General features: G+C 50.7%; 8 protein-coding genes across 8 annotated transcripts; 5 read left to right on the plus strand and 3 right to left on the minus strand.

Moving 5' to 3' along the window:
• Positions 1-2,932: 2,932 nt before the first annotated feature.
• On the plus strand, positions 2,933-4,559 carry PENARI_c002G10130 (sugar transporter family protein; the record flags this gene model as incomplete). Its single annotated transcript, XM_022627830.1, has 3 exons — positions 2,933-3,109; positions 3,164-3,838; positions 3,915-4,559. The coding sequence occupies 3 exons, from the start codon at positions 2,933-2,935 to the stop codon at positions 4,557-4,559; spliced, it is 1,497 nt and encodes a 498-aa protein (XP_022492198.1).
• Positions 4,560-6,073: 1,514 nt separating this feature from the next.
• PENARI_c002G04688 (GPI inositol-deacylase) lies at positions 6,074-9,547 on the plus strand (the record flags this gene model as incomplete). The annotated part of the gene is made up of 3 exons (XM_022627459.1): positions 6,074-6,622; positions 6,677-9,267; positions 9,319-9,547. 3 exons carry the CDS (start codon positions 6,074-6,076, stop codon positions 9,545-9,547), a joined length of 3,369 nt encoding a protein of 1,122 aa, XP_022492160.1.
• Positions 9,548-12,468: 2,921 nt separating this feature from the next.
• Positions 12,469-15,740, plus strand: PENARI_c002G00734 (putative translation elongation factor eEF-3; the record flags this gene model as incomplete). Its single annotated transcript, XM_022627188.1, has 2 exons — positions 12,469-15,589; positions 15,655-15,740. 2 exons carry the CDS (start codon positions 12,469-12,471, stop codon positions 15,738-15,740), a joined length of 3,207 nt encoding a protein of 1,068 aa, XP_022492870.1.
• Positions 15,741-16,689: 949 nt separating this feature from the next.
• PENARI_c002G03824 (DEAD/DEAH box helicase) lies at positions 16,690-18,243 on the minus strand (the record flags this gene model as incomplete). Its single annotated transcript, XM_022627393.1, has 1 exon — positions 16,690-18,243. One exon carries the CDS (start codon positions 18,241-18,243, stop codon positions 16,690-16,692), a length of 1,554 nt encoding a protein of 517 aa, XP_022492585.1.
• Positions 18,244-18,876: 633 nt separating this feature from the next.
• Positions 18,877-20,769, plus strand: PENARI_c002G11240 (uncharacterized protein; the record flags this gene model as incomplete). The annotated part of the gene is made up of 1 exon (XM_022627906.1): positions 18,877-20,769. One exon carries the CDS (start codon positions 18,877-18,879, stop codon positions 20,767-20,769), a length of 1,893 nt encoding a protein of 630 aa, XP_022492233.1.
• Positions 20,770-21,095: 326 nt separating this feature from the next.
• Positions 21,096-23,251, minus strand: rscE (uncharacterized protein; the record flags this gene model as incomplete). Its single annotated transcript, XM_022627894.1, has 3 exons — positions 21,096-22,463; positions 22,513-23,090; positions 23,146-23,251. 3 exons carry the CDS (start codon positions 23,249-23,251, stop codon positions 21,096-21,098), a joined length of 2,052 nt encoding a protein of 683 aa, XP_022492415.1.
• A 757-nt stretch (positions 23,252-24,008) lies between these two features.
• PENARI_c002G05240 (glutathione S-transferase family protein) lies at positions 24,009-24,659 on the minus strand (the record flags this gene model as incomplete). The annotated part of the gene is made up of 1 exon (XM_022627499.1): positions 24,009-24,659. The coding sequence occupies one exon, from the start codon at positions 24,657-24,659 to the stop codon at positions 24,009-24,011; it is 651 nt and encodes a 216-aa protein (XP_022492836.1).
• Positions 24,660-26,728: 2,069 nt separating this feature from the next.
• PENARI_c002G11883 (uncharacterized protein) lies at positions 26,729-27,257 on the plus strand (the record flags this gene model as incomplete). Its single annotated transcript, XM_022627955.1, has 2 exons — positions 26,729-26,736; positions 26,858-27,257. The coding sequence occupies 2 exons, from the start codon at positions 26,729-26,731 to the stop codon at positions 27,255-27,257; spliced, it is 408 nt and encodes a 135-aa protein (XP_022492877.1).
• Between the last annotated feature and the right edge of the window lie 5 nt (positions 27,258-27,262).

Consider the following 27,262-nt stretch of genomic DNA (forward strand, 5'->3'; position numbering starts at 1 on the left):
CGTCCCTCAGATCGACTGCACAGCCTCCTCATCCTGAGGCTTGTCTTCTTCAGCTGGAACCTACATTGTGTAATTGTCGGTGGCTTTGATCTAAATTATTTTAGGCATACAACTAGATAGGCCCACTTAGGGCCAAGACTGTTGCTCACTGTTGCCCCGCAGCCTCTTGCTGCAAGGAACCGAGATGCATTTCGGAACGGTCAAAATATTTATCGAGTCAATGAAACAAAGGTATTTTTTCATACAGTGATAATCCTAGTAGGCAACTCAGATATACTAGGTTCACTATGATTGAAACATTCACTTTCAAGCTGCATCTTCTTCAAGTTTAGGCCCGCTAGCTACGGTTCAAGGAGCTTCAAACTAGGATACAAAAGCCTGCACCCTTCATAAATAGCATGTTCTCTGTCAACACAGACTTCTTGAACATCTCCGCATGGATAATAGGGACCTCGACCAACTCGAGGACATTTAAGCCCCGACATCTGGGTATACTTTGCAGTGCCCTTTTAATTGACAATGATCGCGACATCACCATTAGTTTATTGCTTCGGTGATATGACGACGCAACACTCTTTCTTTCCCCTCTCTCCTTCTCTCTCTCTCCTCTTGACTTGAACATAGAATGCTTCCAACTATTACATTGCCTTCCTAATCATCAGTTATCAAGTCCGTTCGCGGGCACGTTCGAAGCGTGCAGAACCCGATACATAGAGGGAGAGTGGCACTATTCAACCATTCTTAGCCATATTGTCCACGTCTTACTTAGGAGTATTAAGATAGGAAATGAGAACTGAAACAGAGAAGGATAATCTATTCTTCCATGAAAGAGGAGGAGAATATGTAGTTATAGAGGCGATGAAAAACTAGAGCTGCTAAGACTGGAAGCCCTAGCTGAGACTGTGTAAGCATCCTAGCTATGCCACACGAGAGACAGCAAACCGGAGAACAGGGTAAGACCGGTGACATAAGGCATCGGTCCGATGCGTGCTAGGTCAGCCTAATCTAACTTATTATGTGCTGCGGTTGCTAGGCCTATAATAATTGGCGACAAGACCACGGGAGATCTTATCAATACTGATTTTATGCAAACTATACAGTTGGAATCTTGCAGATAGGCACCTCGTTGAAGAGTTGCTACATAGTATTTACTTCTTGGGCGGCTACCAGAAAGGAGGGGAGCAAATATACGATATAACCTCGTAATTCTGCTTGATTTTATTGATCCCCCGTAAACTCGTAAGACTTGCCTTGGTCATGTTCTGAATCTCATCGCGGTGTGTAATGCCGAGGTTAAATATGAAGGGCTGGTGTGAGATGCTGTGACAGTCACCGCACTTAAGCCCCAAGCTGGTGAGGCCGACCGGGCCGAATTGGTATAAACTTTTCAGCTTCAACGGCTAGGGGCGCACGTATCCAACCGTGGTGTTATTTGTTGTAGGCAAAATGCCCGGCTTGCAGAAATTGCCGCACCGGGTCGCCTTCAGGTCATGATAGATGGAAACCGAAGAAATCCCCTCTTCTTTTCTCCAGTTGGAGGTGGGACATGTAACTGGACACCTACCTACATTGTTAACGTTAATCCCATGAATAGACTTAACATGCCTAATCTAGAAACGGGCCACGGGATCCTTTGATACCTAGGTACATGACTCAGAGTGCTACATGAAGATCGAAATTCCCCGTGCCACGCTAACTTGAGCACGTCTCCCCTGAGCGATATGGGGACCACAGTATGAGCACCAATAGCAAAATGCACGCAGCGCAAAGGAAGCCAGAATGACATAGATGGTAGCCGTCCGGGCGTGGTCACAAGAAGCTTTTGCCAATCGCATGGCAAGTATTGGCATTGGCGGCGGCTGCAGCCAAGAACACAGTAGGTTTGAGGGGAAAATATAGGGATGCCAAGAGAAGGCGGATTGTAACCTTGGTAGATAGCCAGTTAGCCACGCAAATGTTCCAGGTCAGTGACGGGAATTGCGGGGTCTCGGAGGTCCCATGCCACATACATGATGCCGGCTAATAAAACTGAGTTCCCGTACGGACTTAAGAAATAGTCGGCTTATGCTCTACCGTGGGTGTTCACTTGACTGTGACACATGTCGGACGTCGTCCGAGGACGTCCCCAAGCCACCGAAGCCTGTCCCAAGTTCTTACGGGGAAGCAGCGCTAAGCTTCGACCCCGGACGGGAGAAAGGTTAAATGCTTCCAGGTTTGGAGAGACTTGTGGTTCCTGCACGTGGAATATCCAGATTCTGTAGGGACATTCATGGATATTACAGTGCCCAGCTATGCGCAGAAATCAGCCTATATACCGAGGGTGCGAAGTCGGGTTGTTTACTAGGTGGGTCATAAGATTGTCCTTCTCCACAACCCCGGTCTGGGCAGAAATCTGGAGTATGTTTTGGCCGGGGTTTGATGTCAGACTGTGTAATTAGTATAAGCCCTAACACTACACTCTAGCGTAGTTGCCCGAGTATCTCCATATCTCCCCGAATCCGGCAGAGGAAGCGTCCGAAGGTAACGGCGATAGAACCCAATCAGCAGAGCTAGGGATGTCCTTGTTCCGATATCGTGCCTTGCATCCGCAGAACGCAAATTGGCCAGACTCTCTGGATTGGCTGAGTGGAGTTACGAAGTCTATATAGGTCTCTGTATAGAAGGGATCGGCGGGGCTTGGATCCATTCCCCAGGTCTCCAGGCTGACCCGAGGCGACTGGTGGTGGCCATTTGGATTTTGGCTTTTGCTTTTTACTTTTTGCTTTTTGACTGGGGCTCCGGAGTCGGTCCTGGTATTTAGAATGCTGTCCCCCGCGTTTGTATAAGTTTTGAATCTCCTTCTTTTCCCTACCGTTGGAACCTTGCATAAGTTCAGGTTACCCTCCCTGTTTCTCTCTACTGCTACACCCTGAGGTTCACGCCAGTAGCAGCCATGGAGACCGATGGCAAGCCCCAACACGTAACCGCGTCGCCAGACGTGGAGGAAAACATGAGTGTTAGCCAATACATCGCGACGCGCTTCACCTCGTTGATACCACCGATGAACCCCGCGCCAAACCCGTTCAAGGCCCTAACCCTCCTAAACCGGCAACAGTGGCTAAATTTCTTGGTACGCCGATCTCCCATAAGGCTGAACACAAACCAAACTAACCATCTACCACAGGTCGCATTCTGCGGCTGGTCATGGGACGCCTTCGACTTCTTCACTGTCTCTCTGACAACCTCCCAGCTCGCCAAAACCTTCGACAAAACTATCACAGACATAACATGGGGAATAACTCTAGTCCTAATGCTCCGCTCCGTCGGCGCCATAATCTTCGGAATCGCTTCAGACCGCTGGGGCCGCAAATGGCCCTTCATCGTTAACCAACTGCTCTTTGTCGTCCTCGAGCTAGGTGCCGGCTTCTGCCAAACCTACAAACAATTCCTGGCCTGTCGCGCCCTCTTCGGTATCGCCATGGGAGGTCTGTATGGCAATGCAGCTGCCACCGCGCTCGAGGACTGTCCCGCCGAGGCGCGTGGTATTATCTCCGGTCTGCTGCAGCAGGGTTATGCTTTTGGATACCTGCTCGCCACGGCTTTTGCTCGCGCGCTCGTTGACACGACCCCGCACGGATGGCGTCCGCTTTATTGGTTTGCGGCTTGTCCGCCTGTCCTTATTATCATCTTCCGTTTGTTCTTGGGTGAGACGGAGACTTTCCAGCGAAGACAGGAGACGCGCGCGGAGATGCGCGGTGGCGTTGCTGCTTCGTTCTTGTCGGAGGGCAAGGTTGCGCTGAAGCGTCATTGGCTTCTTCTTATTTATCTGGTATTGCTGATGGCTGGATTTAACTTTATGGTATGTCACACACCCACGCTACAGCTATAACTTGCAATCGCATGTATCATTGCTAACATATCACCCTACTATCCAGTCCCACGGCTCCCAGGATCTCTACCCGACAATGCTACAGAACCAATTCAACTTCTCCAAAAACGCAGTCACAGTCACCCAAGTCGTGGCAAACCTAGGCGCTCTCTCAGGCGGCACACTCTGCGGCTGGGCAAGTCAAATCTTCGGCCGCCGCTTCTCAATCATTGTCATCTCCATCGTCGGCGGCGCCCTGCTGTACCCCTACACATTCGTCACAAACAAGAATGTCATTGCCGCCGCCTACTTCGAGCAATTCATGGTCCAAGGCGCCTGGGGTGTAATCCCCATCCACCTGATGGAGTTGTCTCCCGGCCCGATCCGGACGTTCGCTGTTGGAACGGCTTACCAGCTTGGAAATCTTGTTTCCTCGGCTAGTTCGACTATTGAGTCGACTATTGGTGAGCGGTTCCCCTTGCCGCCCACTGCGGCGACGCAGCATCGCTATGAGTATGGGAAGGTGATTTGTATTTTTATGGGGTGTGTTTTTGCTTATGTTATTCTTATTACTTTTGTTGGGCCTGAGAGATTGGGGAGGAACTTTGATGCTGAGCATGATGCTGATTTGCAGGTTGTTGCTGCTCATCGGGGTATGGATAGGAAGGGGGATCCCGATGAGGAGAAGGGGAGGGTAGAGACTGTGGAGTAGATTTCACAGTATTATTGTGCTTGAACATATACTTTACGAATTTGCCCTAGGATTATGTGATATGGAATGTTTGTCTTGGATATCTTTTGTTCGTGGCTATACCTATACCTGTATGTCGCCGATCGTTGTCTGGCCATTCGTCTTAGTTCGCTGTTCGCTCTCATAGCTCCACAGTAAACGATATGTATAATAAAAGCCTTATATAATCTGGGAAATGTTGAAGACTAGTTAGCCTGGCTCTATATATATGCCTCAACAACACATTATTCGAAAAACTAGAATCAGAATCTGCTTAATTGTACTCGCTCACTCTAGCCCACCGAGCTAGTCCTTGGGTTGCAAGGTATCTTCATTCGAAATAAACGACAACAATACATGAAAAGTACCCACCTGCTACTGTGAATTAAAGTGTATTAGTGTCAAGTGCCAATTGTGGAGGTGTGTCTAGGCCAGAGTAAACCAGGTCGGACTGCAGACTCTTTATAGCATCAAACCCCGCACTTGTCTTACACGTGAGTTGGACAGAGATTAGAATTACAGGCGACTAGGATATACTGTAGATGTGTGATAATAATAGAATTAGGTATGGCATGACTTCATAGGTTTAGCTGTAGATAAGTTAGCTGTAGATAAGTTACCCGTTGAGTTAGGTTAAGTTAGTTACCCGTGTGCATATGGAGTACAGGGTCTGGTCACGCAATTTCTCCTGATTATAGAGTCATGGAGGATCAGGAGAGTTTATATTGCGAGTGCAATTAGGAGGATGAAAAGGCTTCATAGGTAAAAAGGTGAAATGTTAACACAGAGGTGCCAGTGTATTTGCTTACCTGTTGGTGGTCAGTGTTAGCGCAATGCGAATCAGACTGAGACATAACTAGAGCTAATCAAACCTGGTTGGCCCTTCCAGACATTTAGCAGCTCAGATCTCAGCATAGATATGCATGTCTTCGGTGTGACTTAGGGGCATACGCGTCCTGCAGGAACTGTTAACCTACGATACACGGTTGCCTGCTGTGCCCGCAAATTCCTTGACTTTTGTCCAATATCCACGTACGCATTTGCTGATCATTGAAAATTATATATCATAGGCATTTAGGCTAAAAATTGAAAACTTGGGGGCTTGTTCGGTATTCAAGCTCTGTAAAGTAGATGCATGTCTCATGCCAAGCCTGCCTTGCCAATTGCGTCCAAAAGAAAAAGCAGACCCTAGAACTTCATTTCTCTGGAGACCTTCCCCTACTACTACAGTACACTACTACACTATCCCACTTCCTTGCGTGCCCACAATAATAAGGGACTCAGGGACTCAGGGACTTTTCTCCATGCCAAGGCCCAGACAAACCACCAACCGCCCTTCCATAACCCGTCTTCCCTCGCATTCCACCCCTTCCCTTTCCCTCCCCATCCTCTATCCTTACTCGCCTGAGGGTTTGTGTGCGAGGCTTAACCCCCTGCGCCAAGAAACCCGGTCCCTGTGCCTGTGAGTGCTGGATGAGCCGGCTCCGCCTCCTCCAATGCACAGACGCTCGTCGGGCTCCCCTGTCGAGGACGAAGATTCCTCGGTCTCCCGAACCCCAGACGACCATGGCTCCAACGCCCTTGACGAGAAATCGCGATCTCAGATAGCCCGGCGCGGCACCAGCTTTGACCTCCGTCGCGACGGCAGCGCGACACCGCGCTCCCGGAATTCGAGCATGTGGCGCACCCCGTCCTCCCAACCTTCCAACGATACCAAGACCATGCCATTGGGCTCTCCTCGGCTCCCGATGGAGACTTCCTCCCCCGAAGGTCGTCGCTCGCGACAGTCCCGTCTGCGCAATCCGTGGTCCTGCTCGATCCTGACGGCGTTTACGACCTGCGTCGCTGTGGCGATTTTGATCTCCATTGTCCATTCTTTCACCGATCGGCACGTCGGCGGTGATGGTTGCGGTGTGCCGATGATGAGTCCGACCTTTATTCGCATGTTGGAGTTTGATACGGAACATACCCGCTTTGCGAGCAAATACAACCTATTCGTGTACCGGGAGGAAGGCGTGGATCCTTACACTCCGGATAACATCGGGGTATGGTGATCTGGATTTGTGACATGCGATTGACCTGGGCTGACTCCTTTCTAGTTGAATGGCGTCCCCGTTCTTTTCCTCCCCGGTAACGCCGGCAGCTACCGACAGGTCCGGTCTCTGGCCGCCGAGGCCTCGCGCCATTACTACGATGTGGTTCGACACGATGAGAGCAGACATGCGGCCGGAACGCGGAGCTTGGATTTCTTCATGGTGGACTTCAACGAGGATATGGCGGCGTTCCATGGACAGACTCTGTTGGATCAGGCGGAATACGTGAACGAGGCGATATCTTACATTCTATCACTTTACCACGACCCGCGACGAACGCGCCGAGATCCTGGCTTACCAGACCCGAGTGCTGTCGTTCTAATTGGTCACTCCATGGGTGGAATCGTGGCTCGAACTGCTCTGACGATGGCCAACTACCAGGCCAATTCGGTTAACACGATCATCACCATGTCCGCGCCACACGCAAAACCACCTGTCTCATTTGACTCCGATATTGTCCACACCTACAAACAAATCAACGACTACTGGCGCGACGCCTATGCGCAGACATGGGCTAATAACAACCCCCTGTGGCACGTCACCCTTATCTCTATTGCTGGTGGTGCGCGTGATACGGTAGTTTCCTCCGACTACGCCAGTATCTCTTCCCTCGTGCCCGAGACACACGGGTTCACCGTCTTCACGTCTTCGATCCCGAATGTCTGGATTGGGATGGATCACCTGTCGATCACTTGGTGTGACCAGTTCCGCAAAGCAATCATCAAATCTCTATTTGAAATTGTCGATGCCCGACGCCCTACACAAACGAAACCACGAGCGGAGCGCATGCGTGTTCTGAAGAAGTGGTATTTGACTGGATTGGAGCCGGTAGCGGAGCGGACTCTACCACAGAAGGAAGCAAACACCCTTCTGACCCTTGAGGATAATGCAAACACCATTCTCGCCCAGGGCCAAAGACTGATCCTGCGCGAGCTGGGCCTGCAACATGGTCCGGATGTGCGTCTTTTGCCGATTCCTCCTCAGGGTGTCTCCGGTAAGAAGTTCACACTGCTCACGGACCAGACACTCGAGAAGAGTGGAAACATCGAGGTTCTATTCTGCAGCGTCTTCCCGCTGTCCAATGGTCGTTCAACCAACTTCCCATTGAATTTGGATTTCTCTGGTGGCACGGTGGGCTCGACCCGTTTGGCTTGCAAGAGCGCGGCCGAGGACAGCATTTACCTGCCTGCTTCAACCCTCTCGTCAAAACATGCCTATGACCGTGTCTCGCCGTTCTCATACCTCCAGTATGACTTGGAGGGTCTTGCGGAACATCAATTTGTAGCTGTCGTGGATAAGGCTAACGTTCCGACTTCGGGATTCCTTGTCGCCGAGTTCTCGGATAGCTCTGATGCGATGATTCGGGCTAAGGTGGGCTTGGGCGGCTTGCTGAGTGCCGGTCTGAAGATGCGGCTACCCGCGAACCGGCCCATGCTCACAGAGGTCAAGATACCCGCGCTGCATTCCAGTCTGCTTGACTACAGGTTGAAGATTACCCGGCACCCACAGAAAGAGGAGTTGTTTGCTCCGTTGCTTCGGCAGTCTGTCTCCGACCCTCATGAGTCGAAGTTTTTCGTTAATGTCAACGAGGTCAACGTAAACCTGCATGGTATGGCACCATACATGCCGCCAGCGATTCGCGAGCAGGCTGCTCTTGGAGGCGTGTCTTTCCATCTGTGGACGGACCCAAGCTCCGAATCGACAGTCGATATCTCTCTTCAAGTTGACCTCACCAGTAGTCTTGGTGAATTGGTTATGCGCTATCGAACCATCTTCGCTGCGTTCCCGCTGCTTGTCGTTGCTCTCGTTCTTCGCAAGCAGTTCCAGATCTACGATGAGTCTGGCTACTTTATCCCCTTTACCGATGGTCTTGACCGCGCTCTGCGATCTTCCTTCCCACTCTTACTGGTGGCCATGTCGCTGTTGGCTACTTCCTTGGCCACCACGAAAGCCTTACCCCAGACTGACGAGACTCTCCACTGGCGGACGAATTCCACCGAGACTCCAGTCGACTTCACCAAGAACGATCTCTTGCTGGGATCCCAAGACGCTTTCTTCTGGTTCCTGGTCCCAGTCTTTGGTCTTATCAGTGTCGGAGTCTGCGTGCTCGTCAACTACCTCGCCCTTGCCCTCGTTAACATCTTCTCATGGGTGTACGGGGTTCTGCATAGCAAATCAGGCTATATCCGGCGTGAAGACCGCGGCAACCTGCCAATATTCAGTACCCCAACGCCTCGACGACGCATCGTCCACACTGCCATCCTCCTGGTTCTTGTCTCGACTGTTATCCCATACCAGTTTGCCTATATGGTCGCCTGTATTGTGCAGCTGGCGACATGTGTGCGGGCACAGTGGCATGCCAAGGAAACCAGATCCACCTCTCACCTCAACTTCGGTAACTATGCACACTCGATCTTGATCTTGATGCTGTGGATCCTTCCTATCAACGTGTTGGTTCTCCTGGTCTGGGCGCACAACCTCGTCGTGCACTGGTTTATGCCCTTTTCATCCCACCACAACGTCCTCTCTATCATGCCCTTCCTTATCCTCGTAGAGACCATGACTAGCGGCGCTATGATTCCGCGTATCACAACCAGGTATGTATCATCACTGCCTATATCATATAATTCGATTTAACACCTCTACAGGTTCCGACACATCACCTCCATGATCTTCTTCGCCATCGCCATATACTCGGCGATCTACGGCGTCTCCTACGCCTACCTCCTCCACCACCTCGCCAACCTCCTCGCAGCCTGGTTCGTCGGCATCTACCTATTCGGCAATAACTTCTCCCCGCGCCGTCTCTGGCGCATCATCGATGGCGACGAGCTTCCCTCGGAATCAGGAAGCAGTCACGTTAAGAAGAAGCCATGAGTCCAGTCCATTTTTAATCCGTCTTGTTTGTTTTGCCTCGGAGTTGCAAGTTGCACCGCGCATTTGGGTCTGGAGTTCGAGCGTTTACTTGTCTTTGTTGATTTATTTCTCTTTGTGCCCTTGTACAGACATCGGGATCCCTCATTCCTGTCGGCATTCATGTTCATCTTACCCTGAACTGAACTAAACTCTTTCATCCTCTCTGATACTACTCGACGCTTGCAACCCAGATTTTCCGCTTCGGTGTCTTTTCTGGGTCACAGGAATCCTGTGTATATACTCTTGTGTCTTTTTTGTGTCTTTGCTTTTTTGTTCGACCACGATCTTGGACATAAAATATGGGTTTGCTGCGGGGATGGGATGGGATGGGGCTGTTTTTTTCTGATTCGTGGTTTGTGTATGTGTTTTGTTTCCTGGTCTATAGAGCTGTGCATCACATACTAATTAAAGTACCCTTACCTATACATCTTACCTTCCTCTTTATACACATACAGGCAGATTTATACATAGGCTATGGATCTTCATCTGCGTAGTATATAACATGTGAATAGAATATCTGCGAGAATAACATCATCTTGTTCCAATCTACCTCGCCAGTGGTGGTGATGTACGTACATACATTGTAGGTACGTACCCCCATCACACAGAACACAGAACCCCTTTCCACATCGCATGAACCCGTCCAGCCTCACAGCATCAACATAAGACCGACCCTCCGATAGGTTGCTTCGTCTTACCCCTTTTCCAGGTACAGTAATTATCCCTCTCGAAGATGATAGGCCCATCATCTTGAGATCAGCGCCTAGGGGGCTACATGTTCATGGCTACATGTCGATAGGTTACTCCGTACTGTAATCTGCATAGTATAAGTTATATCAGACAAACAGACCAAAGACCAAAGCGCATTCCCAGCAAAAATATCTAGTAAAAAGGGGCTGGATATAGTAAACATGAGACAGGGGTCTTGAAAGGAAAAGGGGGCAAAGCCACACTACACCACAATACGAGAAAGGCAGAAAAAGGAAGTGACTAAACAGTAGATTTTCGATATTGGGATCTACTGTAACAGGATCAAAGATCGAAAGATAATAGAGTTATTCCCCTTACTCCTTGCCCCGTCTACCCCGGACTCGAAGATAATATAATAATTCGGGGGTGGAGACATTGTATGCGGCCATAAGTCCTGCAAGGCTAAACACCAAGACCAAGACCCAAGACCAAGACTAACCCTAGGTAAGACTAACGCTAAGGAAGGGGGGCAAATTCGCCCCCATCCCTTCTTTCCCCATTAAATAAACAACTGGGGCCTTTGTGCTATGCGGATCGGATCCACTGTCTAACTGTAGAGACGGGGAGGTGCAGATGTACCTTAGTGAAAGTGATGACCTCGACCCGACGTAGGGTAAATAAGAATGGTCAACGGTGGCGTTGAAACGCCACTATTGAAAAATTATGAATAGAATCGAAAGAACACCGGGTAATGTAGAAAAAGGGGAATTTATTCCGGGTTCAAGATCTAATGATTCGCTGCGGGTGAGTCGGCAATTGTTAAACGGAACAATGCTGAAGGGGAAAGTAAGGATTCGTTCTGTATTCCTGTGGATTACCGATCTCCCACGCTTTTTAGCTTTTGGCTTTTGATTTGGATTTTTTTTTTATTTTTTTTCTCTTTTTTTTTGGGCTTTTTGCGGTTTTTTTTTTTGCCACCCGGTACTTTTCGCGGGGGATAAGGTCACGATAACACCCGTTCGGCAGGCCGCCAGGAGTTGGGTATTAGTTCGACATGTACAACATCGCTGTGCAGTCATTATGATCTGACGTTCGAATCAGATGTAGTGACAGGCTGTGCAATGTAGGTGTACGACAGCCGGACTACGTAGATATAAATTTTGCCCGCGATAAGCGATAAGACCAAGCGGTGAAGAAATGCGGTCCAAAGTAGCCCGTTTCATATTGGGAACCCCAGTATGGATGTCAGCCTACATTTATTTCTCACTTGGTTAATACCCCTGATTATACATGTAATCAGGCACTCGGAGATGACCTGCAGATCTTATGTCCTGGCTGACATGTCTACTCAGCTCTTCGGTCACTGTCTCCGTATCTAAGGCGATTAAGCCATCCGGAGGAGAAAGTCTGAATTTATACGGACAAATCCGGAGAATCACAAATAACGTCTAAAAATATGAACGACTTCTCGAAAATCTTAAAGTTCTTCATTGGATCCCTGATATGAGACTGCGCCACCCGATCATGAGTGGCGAACGGTGCAACGCCAGACGCCTCAACTGACAAGGCTATTTGAGTATAAGGGTCTAGGCGGGGCTGAGAGTCCATGCTAAGATGGGGGCCTTGTAGATGTGCAACTACGGAGTCGACCAGTTCAAGACAATGCTATACTTCTTACTTCTATACTTCCATAGACATCGGCCGATAATAGAAAATATAAGCCCAAATATGCCTGACACCAGGTTCAGCCAATAAAAATGGACGGATTCGGGCACAAGTTCGATCTCAGCCAATCGGGGTGCCATAACCATCGGCACTAGCCCAAATGCGGTGCTAGCGCAGGACAATGAAAAATTTTAATCTTTTTTTTTTTTTCGTAGGGTTTGCCGCCCAGAGCCACACGATAAATATCTTCCCCCCCTTCCCTTCCTCTTCCCCTCCTCCACTGCATCTTTTTTCGAGGGTTGGACCTCCTTTCTTTTATTTTTTTCATTTCTCTTCTGTTTAGAACAGGATAGAAATACCCCCCCGCTCTAATCTTTGAGCGTCGCGTCTGATCTTTGGACGCTGTTGGGCTTGTTGCTCACAAAAAAAAGAGATACCCTCATAGAAAAAAAAGGAAGGATTCTTCTTTCTTTACTCTAATACCCCCTTCCCGTTTTTCTACGAAAACCGCCAAAATTTCTTCCAAAATGCCTGCCGCAAACGTCGCCTCCTCTCCTGCCACCACTGGCAAGGAGACCGCCAAGTCGGTCGCTGTCCTCGAGGACCTTATCAAGAACCTCAACATCTCCTCCAGCGCCGATGAGGCTCTCGCTGCTGCTGGCAACCTTGCCACTCTCTTCTCCGGTCCCATCCCCGAGCAGACCCTTCCCCTGAAGGCTGCCGAGACCTTCAAGAAGCAGCTCGCCAACAAGAAGGATGCTACTGCCCGTGAGCGTGCCTGCGAGGGCATCCGGGCTATTGCCTCCCACAACACAGTCGCTCCCGGTGTTGAGCCCCACCTCATTTCCCTCCTTGGCCCCGTCCTCGCCGCTGTCGGTGACAAGATGGTCCCCGTCAAGCAGGCCGCTCAGAGCGCCGCCATCGCCATCGTCCAGGCCGTCAACCCCAACGCCGTCAAGGCCGTTGTCACTCCTCTCCTCGAGTCTCTGGCTAACGCCCAGAAGTGGCCCGAGAAGATGGCCGCTCTCGACTGCATCAACATCCTCGTCGAGACTGCCCCCGCTCAGCTCGGTTACCAGGTTCCCACTCTCATCCCCGTCATCTCCGAGGCCATGTGGGACACCAAGTCCGAGATCAAGAAGGCCGCCTACTCCACCATGGAGAAGGTTTGCGGTCTCATTGTCAACAAGGATATTGAGCGTTTCATTCCCGAGCTTATCAAGTGTATTGCTAAGCCCGAGAACGTCGCCGAGACCATTCACTTGCTCGGTGCCACCACTTTCGTCACTGACGTGACCAGCCCTACTCTCGCTATCATGGTTCCCCTGCTCGACCGTGGTCTCGTTGAGCGTGAGACCGCTATCAAGCGTAAGACCGCTGTCATCGTCGACAACATGTGTAAGCTTGTCGAGGATCCTCAGCTCGTCGCTCCTTTCCTGCCCAAGATGTTGCCGGGTCTGAACAAGAACTACGAGACTCTTGCCGACCCCGAGGCCCGTGAGAAGACTCGCCAGGCTCTTGACACCCTCGCCCGTGTTGGTGATGTCAAGGACGGCAAGATTCCCGAGGTCTCCCGCGCCAGTGACATCTCCACCGTCGCTGCCATCCTCAAGGAGGTCCTCGAGGCTTCCAAGCACAAGGACGCCATCGCCACCTCCGAGGAGATCATCAACTACATTGGTGCCGTCTCCGGTCAGCTCGTTGACGAGAAGGAGTCCGACCACGTCATCTGGACCCAGAACACCCTCCCCTACATCACCGCCATTGTCGGTGAGGAGGACGCCAAGAACGTCGCTGAGGCTCTCCGCAAGAAGGCCTGCCCCGACGCCGAGGCTGCCGATGCCATCCCCTCTGATGAGGAGGAGGGTGAGGATCTTTGCAACTGTACCTTCTCTCTGGCTTACGGTGCCAAGATTCTGCTGAACCAGACTCACCTGCGCCTCAAGCGTGGCCAGCGTTACGGTCTCCTGGGCCCCAACGGTTCCGGTAAGACCACCCTCATGCGCGCTATCAACAACGAGCAGCTCGAGGGTTTCCCCAAGAAGGATGAGGTCAAGACCGTCTACGTCGAGCACGACCTCGACTCTGCCGATACCGAGCAGACCGTCATTGCCTGGACCCAGAAGAAGCTTGCCGAGGTCGGCCAGCACCCTCCCGTTGAGGAGCTCGAGGACAAGCTCGTCAACGAGTTCGGCTTCCAGCCCTCTCAGATCGCCGGTCCCATCACCGCCCTTTCTGGTGGTTGGAAGATGAAGCTCGCTCTGTGCCGTGCCGTCTTCGAGAGCCCCGATATTCTCCTGCTCGACGAGCCCACCAACCACTTGGACGTCAAGAACGTCGCATGGCTCGAGAACTACCTCAAGACCTCCCCTTGCACTTCCATCATGGTCTCCCACGACTCTCGCTTCCTTGACCACGTCATCCAACACGTTGTCCACTACGAGCGCTTCAAGCTCCGCCGTTACCGCGGTACCCTCTCCGACTTCGTCAAGCAGCACCCCGCTGCCAAGTCCTACTATGAGCTCGGTGCCTCCGACATGGAGTTCAAGTTCCCCGAGCCCGGTTTCCTTGAGGGTGTCAAGACCAAGTCCAAGGCCATTGTCCGTGTCTCCAACATGTCCTTCCAGTACCCCGGTACCCCCAAGCCCCAGATCACCGGAATTACCTTCCAGGTCTCCCTTGGTTCCCGTATTGCTGTCATTGGTGCCAACGGTGCCGGCAAGTCTACTCTCGTTAACGTCCTGACTGGTGAACTTATCCCCACCTCCGGTGATGTCTACCAGCACGAGAACATCCGTATTGCCTACATCAAGCAGCACGCTTTCGCTCACATCGATAACCACCTGAACTCCACTCCCTCCGAGTACATTCAGTGGCGTTTCCAGACCGGTGAGGACCGTGAGACCATGGACCGCGCCAACAAGATCGTCACCGAGGAGGACGAGAAGGCCATGGACAAGATCTACAAGGTCGAGGGTACCATGCGTCGTGTCATTGGCATCCACTCCCGCAGAAAGTTCAAGAACACCTACGAGTACGAGATCTCTTGGTCTCTGGGTGACAACATCGGCATGAAGTCCGAGAAGTGGGTTCCCATGATGTCCAACGACAACACCTGGTTGCCCCGTTCCGAGATCATTGTCTCTCACCCCAAGCAGGTCGCTGAGGTTGACCAGAAGGAGGCTCTCGCCTCCGGTCAGTTCCGTCCCCTTGTCCGCAAGGAGATTGAGCAGCACTGCGCCAACTTCGGTCTCGATGCCGAGCTGGTCTCTCACTCCCGTATGCGCGGTCTCTCCGGTGGCCAGCGTGTCAAGGTCGTCCTCGCCGCTTGCTCATGGCAGCGCCCCCACGTCATCGTCCTCGACGAGCCTACCAACTACCTCGACCGTGACTCCCTCGGTGCCCTCTCCAAGGCCATCAAGTCCTTCGAGGGTGGTGTTGTCATCATTACTCACTCTCGTGAGTTCACTGAGAACCTCACTGAGGAAGTCTGGGCTGTCAACGACGGTGTCATGACTCCCTCTGGACACAACTGGGTCCAGGGTCAGGGTTCCGGCCCCCGTCTCGACGCCAAGGGTGACGATGACGAGGACAAGTTCGATGCCATGGGTAACAAGATCACTGTCCAGAAGAAGGTCAAGCTTACTGGTAAGTCACTTTGCAATATCTCACTTCTGTCAAATTTACATTTGCTAACCTATCCCTCTTTACAGGTTCCGAGCTCCGCAAGAAGAAGAAGGAGCGTGCTGCCCGCCGCAAGCGTGGTGAGGAGGTCTTCTCCGATGAGGACGACATCTAAGCCGTTCGCTTCGGTTCTGTTATTGATGGATGCATATTATGATGTGTTGATGAATTTCATATGCTTACGCTGAGAACAAAATACATTTCCTGTTCAAACATTCGTTATTATATTCCCTGGTAGTGTTCCATATCGTAGTTGCTGTCGATCTTGTAGAGTTGTGATTATGTCCTACATGCATTTTCTTTTGCTTAGCGACAACTCAAACCAGAGCATCCCTTCCCATTCATCCCGTGGCTCTTTCCTCTCACGGGTCTTGTACCTCGCACCTCAATACTAGATTGAGACGTCCTACCATTTTTATATGTTCGCCTGCCTGTATGCTTGATCACTGTCTATCCATTCCACCTACCATCCATGCATGCATATGCCCAACACTGACATGGCACCAGCTACCTAAGCTACCGTCTATATTCCATTGTTATCATTCGTACTCCCTGCTGGATCAGCATTGTCAACTCTAGACCCGGTGCATTGAGTCACAGTGTCAGACATCTCTCTTGACTGCCTGCCTTCTGACTGGTCTACACAACAGCCAAGAGTTCGAACTTCTTGACAGCAGATCCCTTCACATGTTTCGGTTTCCCGATCTATGTCGGCATCCCGGTATCCTGAGATATCCGCCGAGCTCCCGCTCGAGATCTAGGGAAATTCGGAGTCAAATACCCCCGTGATCTGTCGGGTGTTTGGGCATTTGCTGTGGGTATTTGTAAGACTGTAGAGGTAAATAGGACGGGTTCCGGTTGTGTGCGTAGTCACAACCATCTGGATCTGGATCTGTTTCTGGCTCCGCAGCTTGATTGTGTTTTCTTTATTACGAATTTCATACCATTTTCCTGATCATTGATGACCCTTATGTTGTCATTTGGACTACTGGTGGTTGCGACGGAGAGTAAATGCTAACATAACTGGGTATAAGAAGATGAAATACTGTACACAGATTGCCTGGTCAACCCTCCACAGGCCCAACCTTCACATCGACCCTTCTCTGCAGCTTATCCATATCATCCACTTGCCGCAGCTTCTTCCGCTTCTCAGTCTCCAAATCCTTGAAGCGTTTCTTGCCCCCATATTTCAGCTTCGTGATCATATCAGCTGCCTGGCCCCGGGTCAGATCTTCTTCCTTCACTGTGCGGTCCCGAATATGAGCTGCATTCAGCAACTTGATCTGACCAGGTGTTGCCGGGGCCCGTCGCCAAGGTTTCCGAGTAGAAATGTAATGCTGATCGAATTTGCTATTGGCGTAGGTATCTGCTGACCTCACAATGGTCTCCAAATCAGGCCCGGAAGCAACCTTGCGCGGGCGCGTGTATTGCATGGCTTCCTTTATTGGATCCTTGAATTTCATGACGTGGTGTGCGGTGAATAAGTCGTCGTCTTTTTCGATTGTCATCCAGCCGGATGCATCAGAAAGCATATATCTGTTGTCGCCGACTCGGACCCAAGAGTGCGGACTTAGTGACCTGATATGTCGCTCGGATTGCATGTCTCCTAGGAGATCGTAGATACTATCGTATGTTGTGAATTGGAGTTTCAAGTCGTTGTCTGAGCCGTCATATGGCTCAGCAATATCGGGGCGGGATGCTTCTTCCTTGGGCTTGTCCAGTTTCTCCTGTATATCTTCCGCACTGGAGTTGTCCAGGACCTCATCTGGATCTAAGCCGAATAGAGTCGGTGTCGATAGGACTCCGGTTGCCAGGGAGGCTACCATGTCTATTATATGGCAATCCTTTTTTCCAGGGAACAGCCGAAGCCCACGCCCAATCATTTGGATGAGCAGGTTTCGAGATCTGGTCGGTCGAGCCAAAAGCACGCAGTCGATGTTTGGGATATCTGTGCCCTCCGTGAAAAGGCCACAGTTCAACAAGACCGGAAATTCCTGCTCTTTAAAAGCCCGTAGCTCTTCTGCTCGCTTACGCTTAGGGGTGCTAGCAGTGATATACCTCGCATCAACGCCATGGTCACGGAAGGCAGCAGTGAGCTGACGTGCGTGCTCAATATCAACGCAAAAGACCAACGTAGACTTTCGTTCTGCAGCATTCGCCATCCAAGCACGAACCGTGATACTGTTTATGGTTGCGGTATTAACGGCCTCGGAAAGTGAGCCCAGAGCAAAGTCCCCGAAGTTATCTTTCTTGACTTTGGACAAATTGGCCCCAGACTTGACAGTCGTAAAGACGGCATTTGCCAACCAATTCTCGCGCATCATATCCACATAGTCCTTGTGGTAGACAATATGATCAATGGCCGCACCAAGCTTGAGACCATCAAACCGTGAAAAAGTGGCCGAGACCCCCACCAATATCGGTCCATTTGCAGATTGTTCGTTCAATCCAAAATGTTCCAGAGCGTCGCGGTATGACCTTGCAACGATATGATGCGCCTCATCCACTAATACGAGTTTAAATGCGCTAGGATCGAACTTGTAAACGCGCCCGCGCGCTAATGTCTGTACTGACGCGATGATAATGTCCCCTGCGCCTGTCGCAGTATCCTTGCCCATTTCGATTTCCACCAGCTTGTCTGGATATGCGAGACGACAGTGCCTTGCAGCTTGATCAACTAGTTCCCTTCGATGTACAATAATCATGGTTTTGGTGGCTTTCGCATCTCGCGGAGGGATTCGGTTGATGAGCTGTGTGAAGATCACCTGCGGGGGGTCAGTGCTATACTTGATAGGAGAAGAAGGCTTCCCTTACTGTCTTTCCAGCTCCTGTTGCAAGTGAGATTCCTAGGCGCCGATGGCCTTCGCCCAAGTACTTCAAAACGGATTGAATGGCCTCTTCTTGGTAGTCGCGAAGCACAATGCCCGATGGGAGGGAGGGCTTGGTCGAATTAAACCGTACATGATGCGACAAACTCAGCACCAGAGGCCTTCTTGCCAAATGTTTCCCCGGAAGTCTCAATCGCGAGACACAGCGTAAGAACTCCATGCAGATGTTGAAGTTGCTCGTCGCGAAGCTTAAGGATAATCAGAGCAAACAGTGCAAATATCTTATCGATAGTGGATCTCAGCTCTCCAACTTTTTTTGACCTTTCGACAGTCGACAACTTTTGCTCATCTCTGATTTGGAGGCAGCTGTGATGTTCTGCTTCCAATTATACCGCATGTGCTGCGAATCTGCGAGCCCGAACGATGAGCGACACTTCCTATGAACCCGACGACGCCGAGTCCGAGTCCGACTTTGAACCGCGCGCATCCAACAGACGCTCTCCAACCCCCAAACAGACTATAAATGAAATAATACAACACGAAAATAATGAGCCAAACTCCGACAATGTTACCGACGAGGTTGAACGGGGACTCGGCGAAATGCTTGGGTCGCGTGCCCCGCTAATACGCGCATCGCTCACCTTACTCGGACCCTACAACAAGCTTCTCACGGAAATAGAGAACGATTATGACTATGCTTCGACCAGGGAGGATGAGGAGGTATACGAAGTCAGTCAGCATGGATCCGTGATCTGGACATCTACGGAAAAAGAGGTGTTCTTCAATGGCCTCGACCGGAAAGGCAAAGGCGGTATCAAAGAGCTTGCTGCTGCGATTGGTACCAAATCTGAGTTGGAAGTTATGGAATATATCAGGCTTTTGCATCAGAAAATGGAGGCCCATAATTTGTCCGATCGACATGCCAGAGCAGCCATCATGGGTGATTTTCCCTCTGCTGCGCAGATCAGCCAGGAATCTACTGGGCTGCTTGATGAATATGCGGATGTCATGGTACTCAAGGAGACACTTACTGAAACTGCAGCTGGAAAGTCGCAGCACGGGGACAACTGGGTTATCACTGAATCCCATGCTCGGGATCTCGTTGAGGACGAAGACAGCACAGCTCGGGGTGACCTACGCCTAGCAGCCGATTTGCTCGACCTTCCAGATTGGATTCGGATGTCTCGGAATTTGCTCATGAATTACGGTGGCTCACGGATAGAGGATAATTGGTGGAACCTTTCTACATCGCCGACAAATGTCACCGCCCGTCACCAAATGCCGTCCATGACTGCAGGTAGTGTCATTGACTTCTACGCTCTTACTGTCAGCATCACACGTCGTCTGGTCCAGTCATCCCTCTTCTTTGCCATGTCTCGATTGCGCACGATGAGTCGTCGTGGCCGTGATAGAGCCAACGCTGTCCGAACGCAAGATGTGCGCGCTGCCATAGAGGTGCTCAGCATGAAGCACAAATCACCCAGCTTCGTGGAAATCGCTCGTAAGAATCAATTGGTTATAGCAGACAGCCGACATCGCAGAGGCTGGGTGCCTAAAACTTTCAGCTACGAGGAGGCGGAGAGGATCTTGACAGAAGACAAAGATTATTTCCAGCCCTGGAGGGATGAAAAGGCACCGGAGAATGGCGAGAATGGCGAAGATGGAGATGGCGAGGAGAGAAATAGCGAAGATGACAGTGGTGAAGACGACTACGAGGATGATGACATGGAAGAGGACTATCAAGAGGATATTGATCCAGACCCCTTGCCCACTCAAAAATCTCAAGAACTCCCTCGCCCTTCATCACCAACATCAAACCCAGACGAACTAGCCATGGACCCAGAAGAAGAGCACGCAGAGATGGTAGACGCGAGTCACGATCGTCGCGAAGAGGCTCATATTCTGAGACTCATCGAGCAACCCATTCCATCCCATCTCGTCGAACCTATCAAGGCAGAAGACGCGGAGGATGAAGCATCCAGGCAATTTCCAGAACGCCGGGACAGAGAAGAGATCGTCGACTGGCGGGCCCGGACTCTCTACCGCAGTGATTGGGAGGAATATGGATATGACTTCCCCGACCTGGAGGCGGAAGTGGAAATGCATCCGCGGAAAAGGGCCAGGTTCAATGAACCCTCGTCTCCCCCCGAAGGGTCGATCATTATCGACGAGAGTTCTTCGGCTGTCGATGATGATGGGGAGGAGTCTGCAAGCGAGCAGACCGGGCCAGCTGGTGGAGAGAGCTGGCTTGACTACTATCGTACGCAGTATGGGCAACCTCTTGATCGGAAGTTTGATCAGAAACCGGCAGAATGACATGTACTATACCTCAACGACTATACCCTCTAGCGCTACTCTCATCAAGGTATTCCATCAAAGACATATGATTAGAGAAAAGTAAACACATTGATGTAAAAAAAAAGAAAAAATATTCCCAACCCCCTAGTTCTACCCCTTGAGAACAATCCACTTTCTGGAGAGAGGGTGAATCAAGAAAAAAGAACTCCAACAGGTAACAGAACAAAATCAAAGTGCGCCTTTTCCTAGCCAGAAAGTTCAGAATATTCATAACTCAACGAGACGAAAAGCAGCTCCCTCTGTATAGATCCATGGGATGATATCGTACATTTATTGGGCAAAAGCTACAGATCAAGCGTCTTGTAGTCGGCACCAGCCTGAGCGCTCAGAGGCTGGGCTCCAACCCGCATGTCTCCACCCACAGGTTGGAAGCTGTAGTGATGCCCAAGGCCAGTGGTAGCGGCATCGGCCAACATGGAGTTAGTGTGTTCATTGGGGCCCTGCAGGCTGACGGTCTGGAGAGCATCCTGGGCCTCCTTGACGCGCTTTTTGAAAGTCATCCGGTCCAGGAAGAGCTGCTGGCGAGCTTGTTCAAGCTCCCGGCGCTCAGCTTCGATAATCTCTTCCATCTCGTTGAACTGCTGGAGCTTGACCTCAAACTTCTGCAGGGTCACGTTGACGGCAGCAGAGACTAGGCGAGTCATCTCGCGCTCCTCATGGGAGGCAAGAGCTCCGGCGCGGGCGGCAGACGCGGCCAGAGCGATGGTGCCGAGTGACTCCTTGGGCTTCTCAGAAACTTGCTGCTCAGCCTCGGGATCCACGTCCATGGAATCCTCTGCCTTGACTGAACCCTTTCCTTTGTCGGATCCCTTCTCCAGTTGGGCACGCAGCTCCTTGCGAATTTCGTCGACGGAACGGCCAGCCGCGGCGGCAGCCACTGAGGGCTCTGCCATCTGGGCCAGGAAGGCCACCACAGAAAGCACCGGGTTCTCGGACTGGCTGATGGGGTCACGCCCGCTTCCAGAGCGCAAATCGGGGGTGTCTTCAATGTATTTGTCCTCAATCTCCAATCGCAAGAACTTCATAACACACTCTTCCCGAGTCCGGGTACCAACGTGGCTCGCAATTTGTTCCCAGTTCTCGTCAAAGTTCTCCAGGCCCTCCAACAACAAGACCAGTTCCGAGTCTGACCATGGGGCGTCCTTGTCAGGAACGTGAGAGTGGGACTTGTCCTCAAGCTTGACGAAGTCCGAAGCGTTATGGCTGGAAGGCATTCTTCCTTGCAGGAAGCAGTTGGGACACAAGTCATACTTGGTATCTGGCACACTGGCATTGGCTGACGTCGCAGTCGACTTGGCGTAGTGGAACCGAAGTTTCGTGCAATCAATACCGCAAGAGAAGCAGTGTGATCTCTTCTTGGGTTCCTGGGCGACATCCACACCGTTGGATTCGCCATTTGTCTGCTTCTCCTTATCGCTAGTGTCTTTGACCTTTTCATCGTAGATGCCGCGGCGGAGTTCGAGGTTGAGATCGTCCTTGAGTGCAGGAGTAGAGGAGGCAGCACGCTGAGTGGCGGGGAGGGCTTTGCCAGATGTCACGCTGTGGTTAGGTCCAGGTTGGAATGGCTGCAAGCCGCGGGGGGTATCGGCAACGACTCGGAAGTGGCCGGTGAAAGGTGGGCCAATGTTTGAAGGCCGTGTCTGAGGGTCAACCTGCGGAAGTTAGCACGGGGGCTTCGAAGAGGAGCGCAAGGTTACTCACCTGGTAGTTGATCAGACCCCACTGCTCAAGGAATGAGTGAACACGCATAATAGCGCACACATCACCCGCGAGGTTACGACGGCAGGCAGTAACGGTCAAATACTCGATGGGGTTGAGTCGGTAGGTGTTGATCATGAAGTCACGGTAATCTTTATAGGTAGCAGGCGTCTTGCTGCGGTTGCGACCGTTGAAGAACTCGGCAAGAGCTTTCTTTTCAATGTGATTAATAGTGTTCATGTCGAACCATGTGGCGTAGCTGGGAAGAATAATGGCGTGTGTTTGAGTGACGAGCTGTTCGCGCGCTGCGGCTTCCAGAGACGATTTGGTGGGTGCAGGTTGCTCTTCTCCCACGGCATCTTCAAGCCCCTCGGTTCCTTCAACTGGCGGGTGCGATTCGCCCACTGCATCCTCCAATCCTTCGGTGTCAAGCTTGGCATCGGTCTCGGTGCCACCCATCTCGGCGTCTTGGGGTTCAGATCCGCCGTTCTGGGGTTTAGGGGATGCGGGGGCGTCTAGCGGGTCGTCAGATCCAGCAGTGTCTTCAACCTTCTTCACAGGCGAATCCTGGCGCGATTGCGCTTTATTCAATTGCATGAGCATGCGATGTAACGTTGGGGCATTTAAGGGACATACCTGAAGCATGGCTGGGGGCGCGGTTGGCATCCGCTGCGGCATCCATGCCAGTCATGGACTGAGCATTATCTGGCGCCCCGGTTGGGTTGTTGTAAGTGTCGTCCATGATTGATCAAAAGCAGGTTGTCGCGGTCGGCAGGTCAACTCCTTGCCCGTCTGTCAATCGTCCTTGCAAAGCGCAACTGGGTTGCGAGTTTCAAGAGTAAAAGGCCAACAATGGCTTGAAATAGGGCCAGTGTAGATGGAAAACGATGCCGAAAGTGATGATTGGGTATGGGGACAGCTGGGGGAAGTTGATGTCGCGACACGCAAAACTCGCGGTGAGCGCCAAGAGCTGTATCGCCACTAGCCTCTTTGGGCTTGGTGTATATGTGATTGGTCACGTGGACTCTTGTTCAGAAGTATATGTTGTCTCCAAGTTCTCATTGGTCTAGATTTAGGAACAGTTACCGAGGGCTAATGCGGATACCTTGTGGGTAGAAGGAAATGCAATTAGTGGTATTGAGGTAGAGATCTAAAACACGTTCATACAAGGCCATCACTCCATGAGCTTGGTCTCAGTGCCATGCCAAAACCGATGTTTAAATAGCCTGAGATCAGACTGCTATATCTTGGTTATATCTTGGTTAGGATTATTTCTCCTACTCGCAATTAAAGTCAAGACATATTAAGCGTCACGACTATGTTCAAATTGCGCGAGTCAGTGAAAGTCACATTTCAACGATTACCAGTGTATATAGTCGCTAGTTAACTTGTGACATCCCAAGGGGTTTTCATCAAGACATTTAGATATTTTAACTATATATTGTTGCCCCGGATCTAAGATCCGAAATTTTAATGATAATAGCAGCAAAGCTATTCGTTTAGTGCTTCGCAACAGCCTCAGCCCGGTCCTGAATAGCCTTGGCAATAGCAGGACGCTCCTGCACACGCTTCAACCAAGCAGCGGTATTGGGGAACTCCTCCTCCACATTAATCTCAAACATGGCAGCAACAGCATACCACGGCACAAAGGCAGCATCAACAAAGCTGTACTTATCTCCAACGAGATATTCCTTGCCCTGGAGCGCGCGGTCAAGCACACCGGTAACACGGCGGATTTCCTTGACATAGCGGTCAACTGCACTCTGAATCTTCTCCGGGTGGTACCGAGTGAACCAAACGGCCTGGCCGAAGTATGGGCCTTGACCGGAAACCTGGAAGTGCAGCCATTGCTTGGCCTGGAAGTAGTCTTTTGAACCAGGGGCAAAGCTGATGGTGTTTTGCTTGTCGTAGGTCTCAACTAGGTATTCGAGGATGGCACCGGATTCCCAGAGGGTGGTGTCGGTGTTGGGGTCTTCAATTGCGGGGACTCGGCCGTTGGGGTTGATTGATTCGAATGGTTCTTTCTTCATGTCTGGGAAATCGACGATCTTGTGGGTGTAGGGGATGTTCAACTCCTCGAGGATCATGATCACCTTCCAGGGATTGGGACCCCCGGCGTGGCCGTAGACAGTGATGGGCTTGAGAGACATTGTGATTATGCAGATTTATGCGGGTTAGAATGAGGTACTAAGGAGGAATTGGACGCTCTTTAAATCATTTCAAGGCCTCCAGGACTGTCCCCCACCATGATCTAATCGCGCTCGGTCATGGATGACAAATGACTGACCACTTCGGGGACCTCGGAGACTTCAGGTGCGGAATTGTACCGTGAATGGATATCCCAATGCTTGGTAATTTAATATTCCAAGGACTTCCTTGCGTATTCCAGCGATTTTGAAATGCAAAAATATGTTCAGAGATCTGAAACTTGAATACTCAGTGTCAAGAATGTCCGGGACGGGCCACCGGAGTTGATGATGTCAAAGCTCTTAAAGATCGATAACATTGGAGACGGTTGATCGTAGTTGCGTGTACAATGACCAGTGTTACTTATGTCAGAGCCAAGTCTGGTCAATTGAACTGGGACATGACTTAGAGTATTTCAGCATTGGCTTTGGTAAGCTCCGGTAACGTTGCTTGACCACTTAAACTCTTTGAGCTGCAAGACTGGCGGTGTGAAGATCGCAAGGGTGAATGATTCTTCATTTTGCAAGTATATGTGACGCATCGCCGGGAAAACACCCAAAAACGAGCCTGCTGCACCATGTTCGTGAAAGTGGGCATGCCGTGGATAAGAACACGTCCCAGGACCACATAGCGCTAGATAGAGTAGAAGATTGCGCAATGGTGGATTTATTGTAGATTAATGAATATCATTCAGCTCCACGGGACTCATTTGGAGAGTATACAAATGGCGACAATCAACAGATGCAGTGAGAAAAAGGTTGTGCTAACTAGCACCCTGGTCGACCGGACTAAAATCCATGCAGAGTACTCCGATGGGTGTCTGGGCACATGTTTAGCTTGTAGCGCCCTAAAAAGCTAGGTGTAAGCTGGCCTGACACATTGCATGTACATACGTAATTAGCAGCCTAAATACATGTACAAGCCTGGATTGATTGGATATAATTAGATCACATCCTCCGGATTGAATGTCGGAGTAAAAAATCCACTTTTCGGAATAGATCTCGGAGTAAGATCGGACTACTGGCCAGAACCTGTACAGTTATATCTCCAGACTCTTACCACTTCTTTCCAGAATTGTACTTCTCCCTGAAAACTCTCCAATAGAATTATACCTCGGATCATCCGACTCGGATCAGTTGATCCTTGATGTGAATGCCTGGAGGCTATTCCGAAAATAACCCCGCGCTTTGAGTCATTTCAAGCCACTCTTCGTAAACGACCGCCTAGAATCTAAGCTTAGACGGTTGGAAATCAAAAGTCATAGGTCATAACACGTACTGCATCGGGTCCTTATGATCATCTTTAGAAACATCTAGCCCTCGCATTCCAAGGTTCTTACAAATAACGAATGCAAGCCATTTTTACTCCCGAGTTAAAGGTCACTATGACAGCAATTTCGAGACCCCAATCCGACGAGGGTCCTACTTCTAATAGAAAGACCGAGAGGGTCGGTCGTGGGTCCAGATCCCAACACACAATCTTCAGAGATCAAAGTACTCCGTACAGGCTTTCGACCGATGTAGTTATGTCTAGGTGGATATAGCAGTCAGGCTTAGGTCGAAAACGTGGCTCAGAGAAGAACTAGACCCACACAAGCGCTAATCTACCGCGCCCTTTCGCATTATACTTCTCAACTTGGAAGGATTAACGAGTCATAAACGGCCATACACGAAGCCTTGTACGAGAATTGCCCAATTAGGACGCCGTGCTGGTCGGGGTCGTCATTTAGGCAAGACGATAGACACGGGCTATTGGTCCCAACATGGTCAATGTCGGAGGAATTATAAGCAACTTGATTTATCAGAGGCTCTTGCTTTGTCATGGACGCCCTTCGAAGGCCTCTTCGTTGCAGCTTATTCGACAAACTCTGAACTCCGAACTTTACTCCGATCCCTGCGCCCCACATACATGAGGCTGTGACGTCGATTCTAGAGCTGTTACATGCCATGTAGCGTCTTTTCGACTGAAGTCTGCCCGTGGGTCTGAGTCTAATGTATCAGCCTTTTTTATTTTTTTCTCTTAGCGTCATAGTATGTCCGAGTCACGGAGTAAATGATGTTAGGAATGATCAGCAGGATCTCCATATAAAGCCCTAGATCATCCCCGTAGAAAAGAGGATCATATTCCAGTACACTTCAAGATCATCAGCTAGATCCAACAGAGCTACTTCTCGTTTCGGCCAGTTTCCCTCTCTAGCCAACCTTCTATACTATACCTCGTTTACATCAACCCATCAACCACCACACGACCATCCCAACCGTCGCAACCCAACAAACTCCATCCAATTCCTCCAAATACAACGCCGCACCGCGTTAACTCCAATCAAAATGCCTTTCACTTCCTCCAAGTCATCTACAAAGACCATGTCTAGCGCCGCATCTACAACCTCCACAATCTCAACAGCATCGACCCTCAAGGGAGCCGATGCCGCGTCAAAGAAGAAGTGGTTCTCCCTGCTGCCCTCGAAAACCACAACCGAATACAAGCCCAAGTCCGACGCCTATCAGGCCCAGGAGGCTCTTCACCATGAGGCTGTTGCAACCTATCTGGCCTTGCGTTAAGCTTG

The sequence above is a fragment of the Penicillium arizonense genome (assembly GCF_001773325.1).
Source record: "Penicillium arizonense strain CBS 141311 chromosome Unknown PENARI_contig002, whole genome shotgun sequence".
In the NCBI taxonomy this organism is placed as follows: Eukaryota; Fungi; Ascomycota; class Eurotiomycetes; order Eurotiales; family Aspergillaceae; genus Penicillium; species Penicillium arizonense.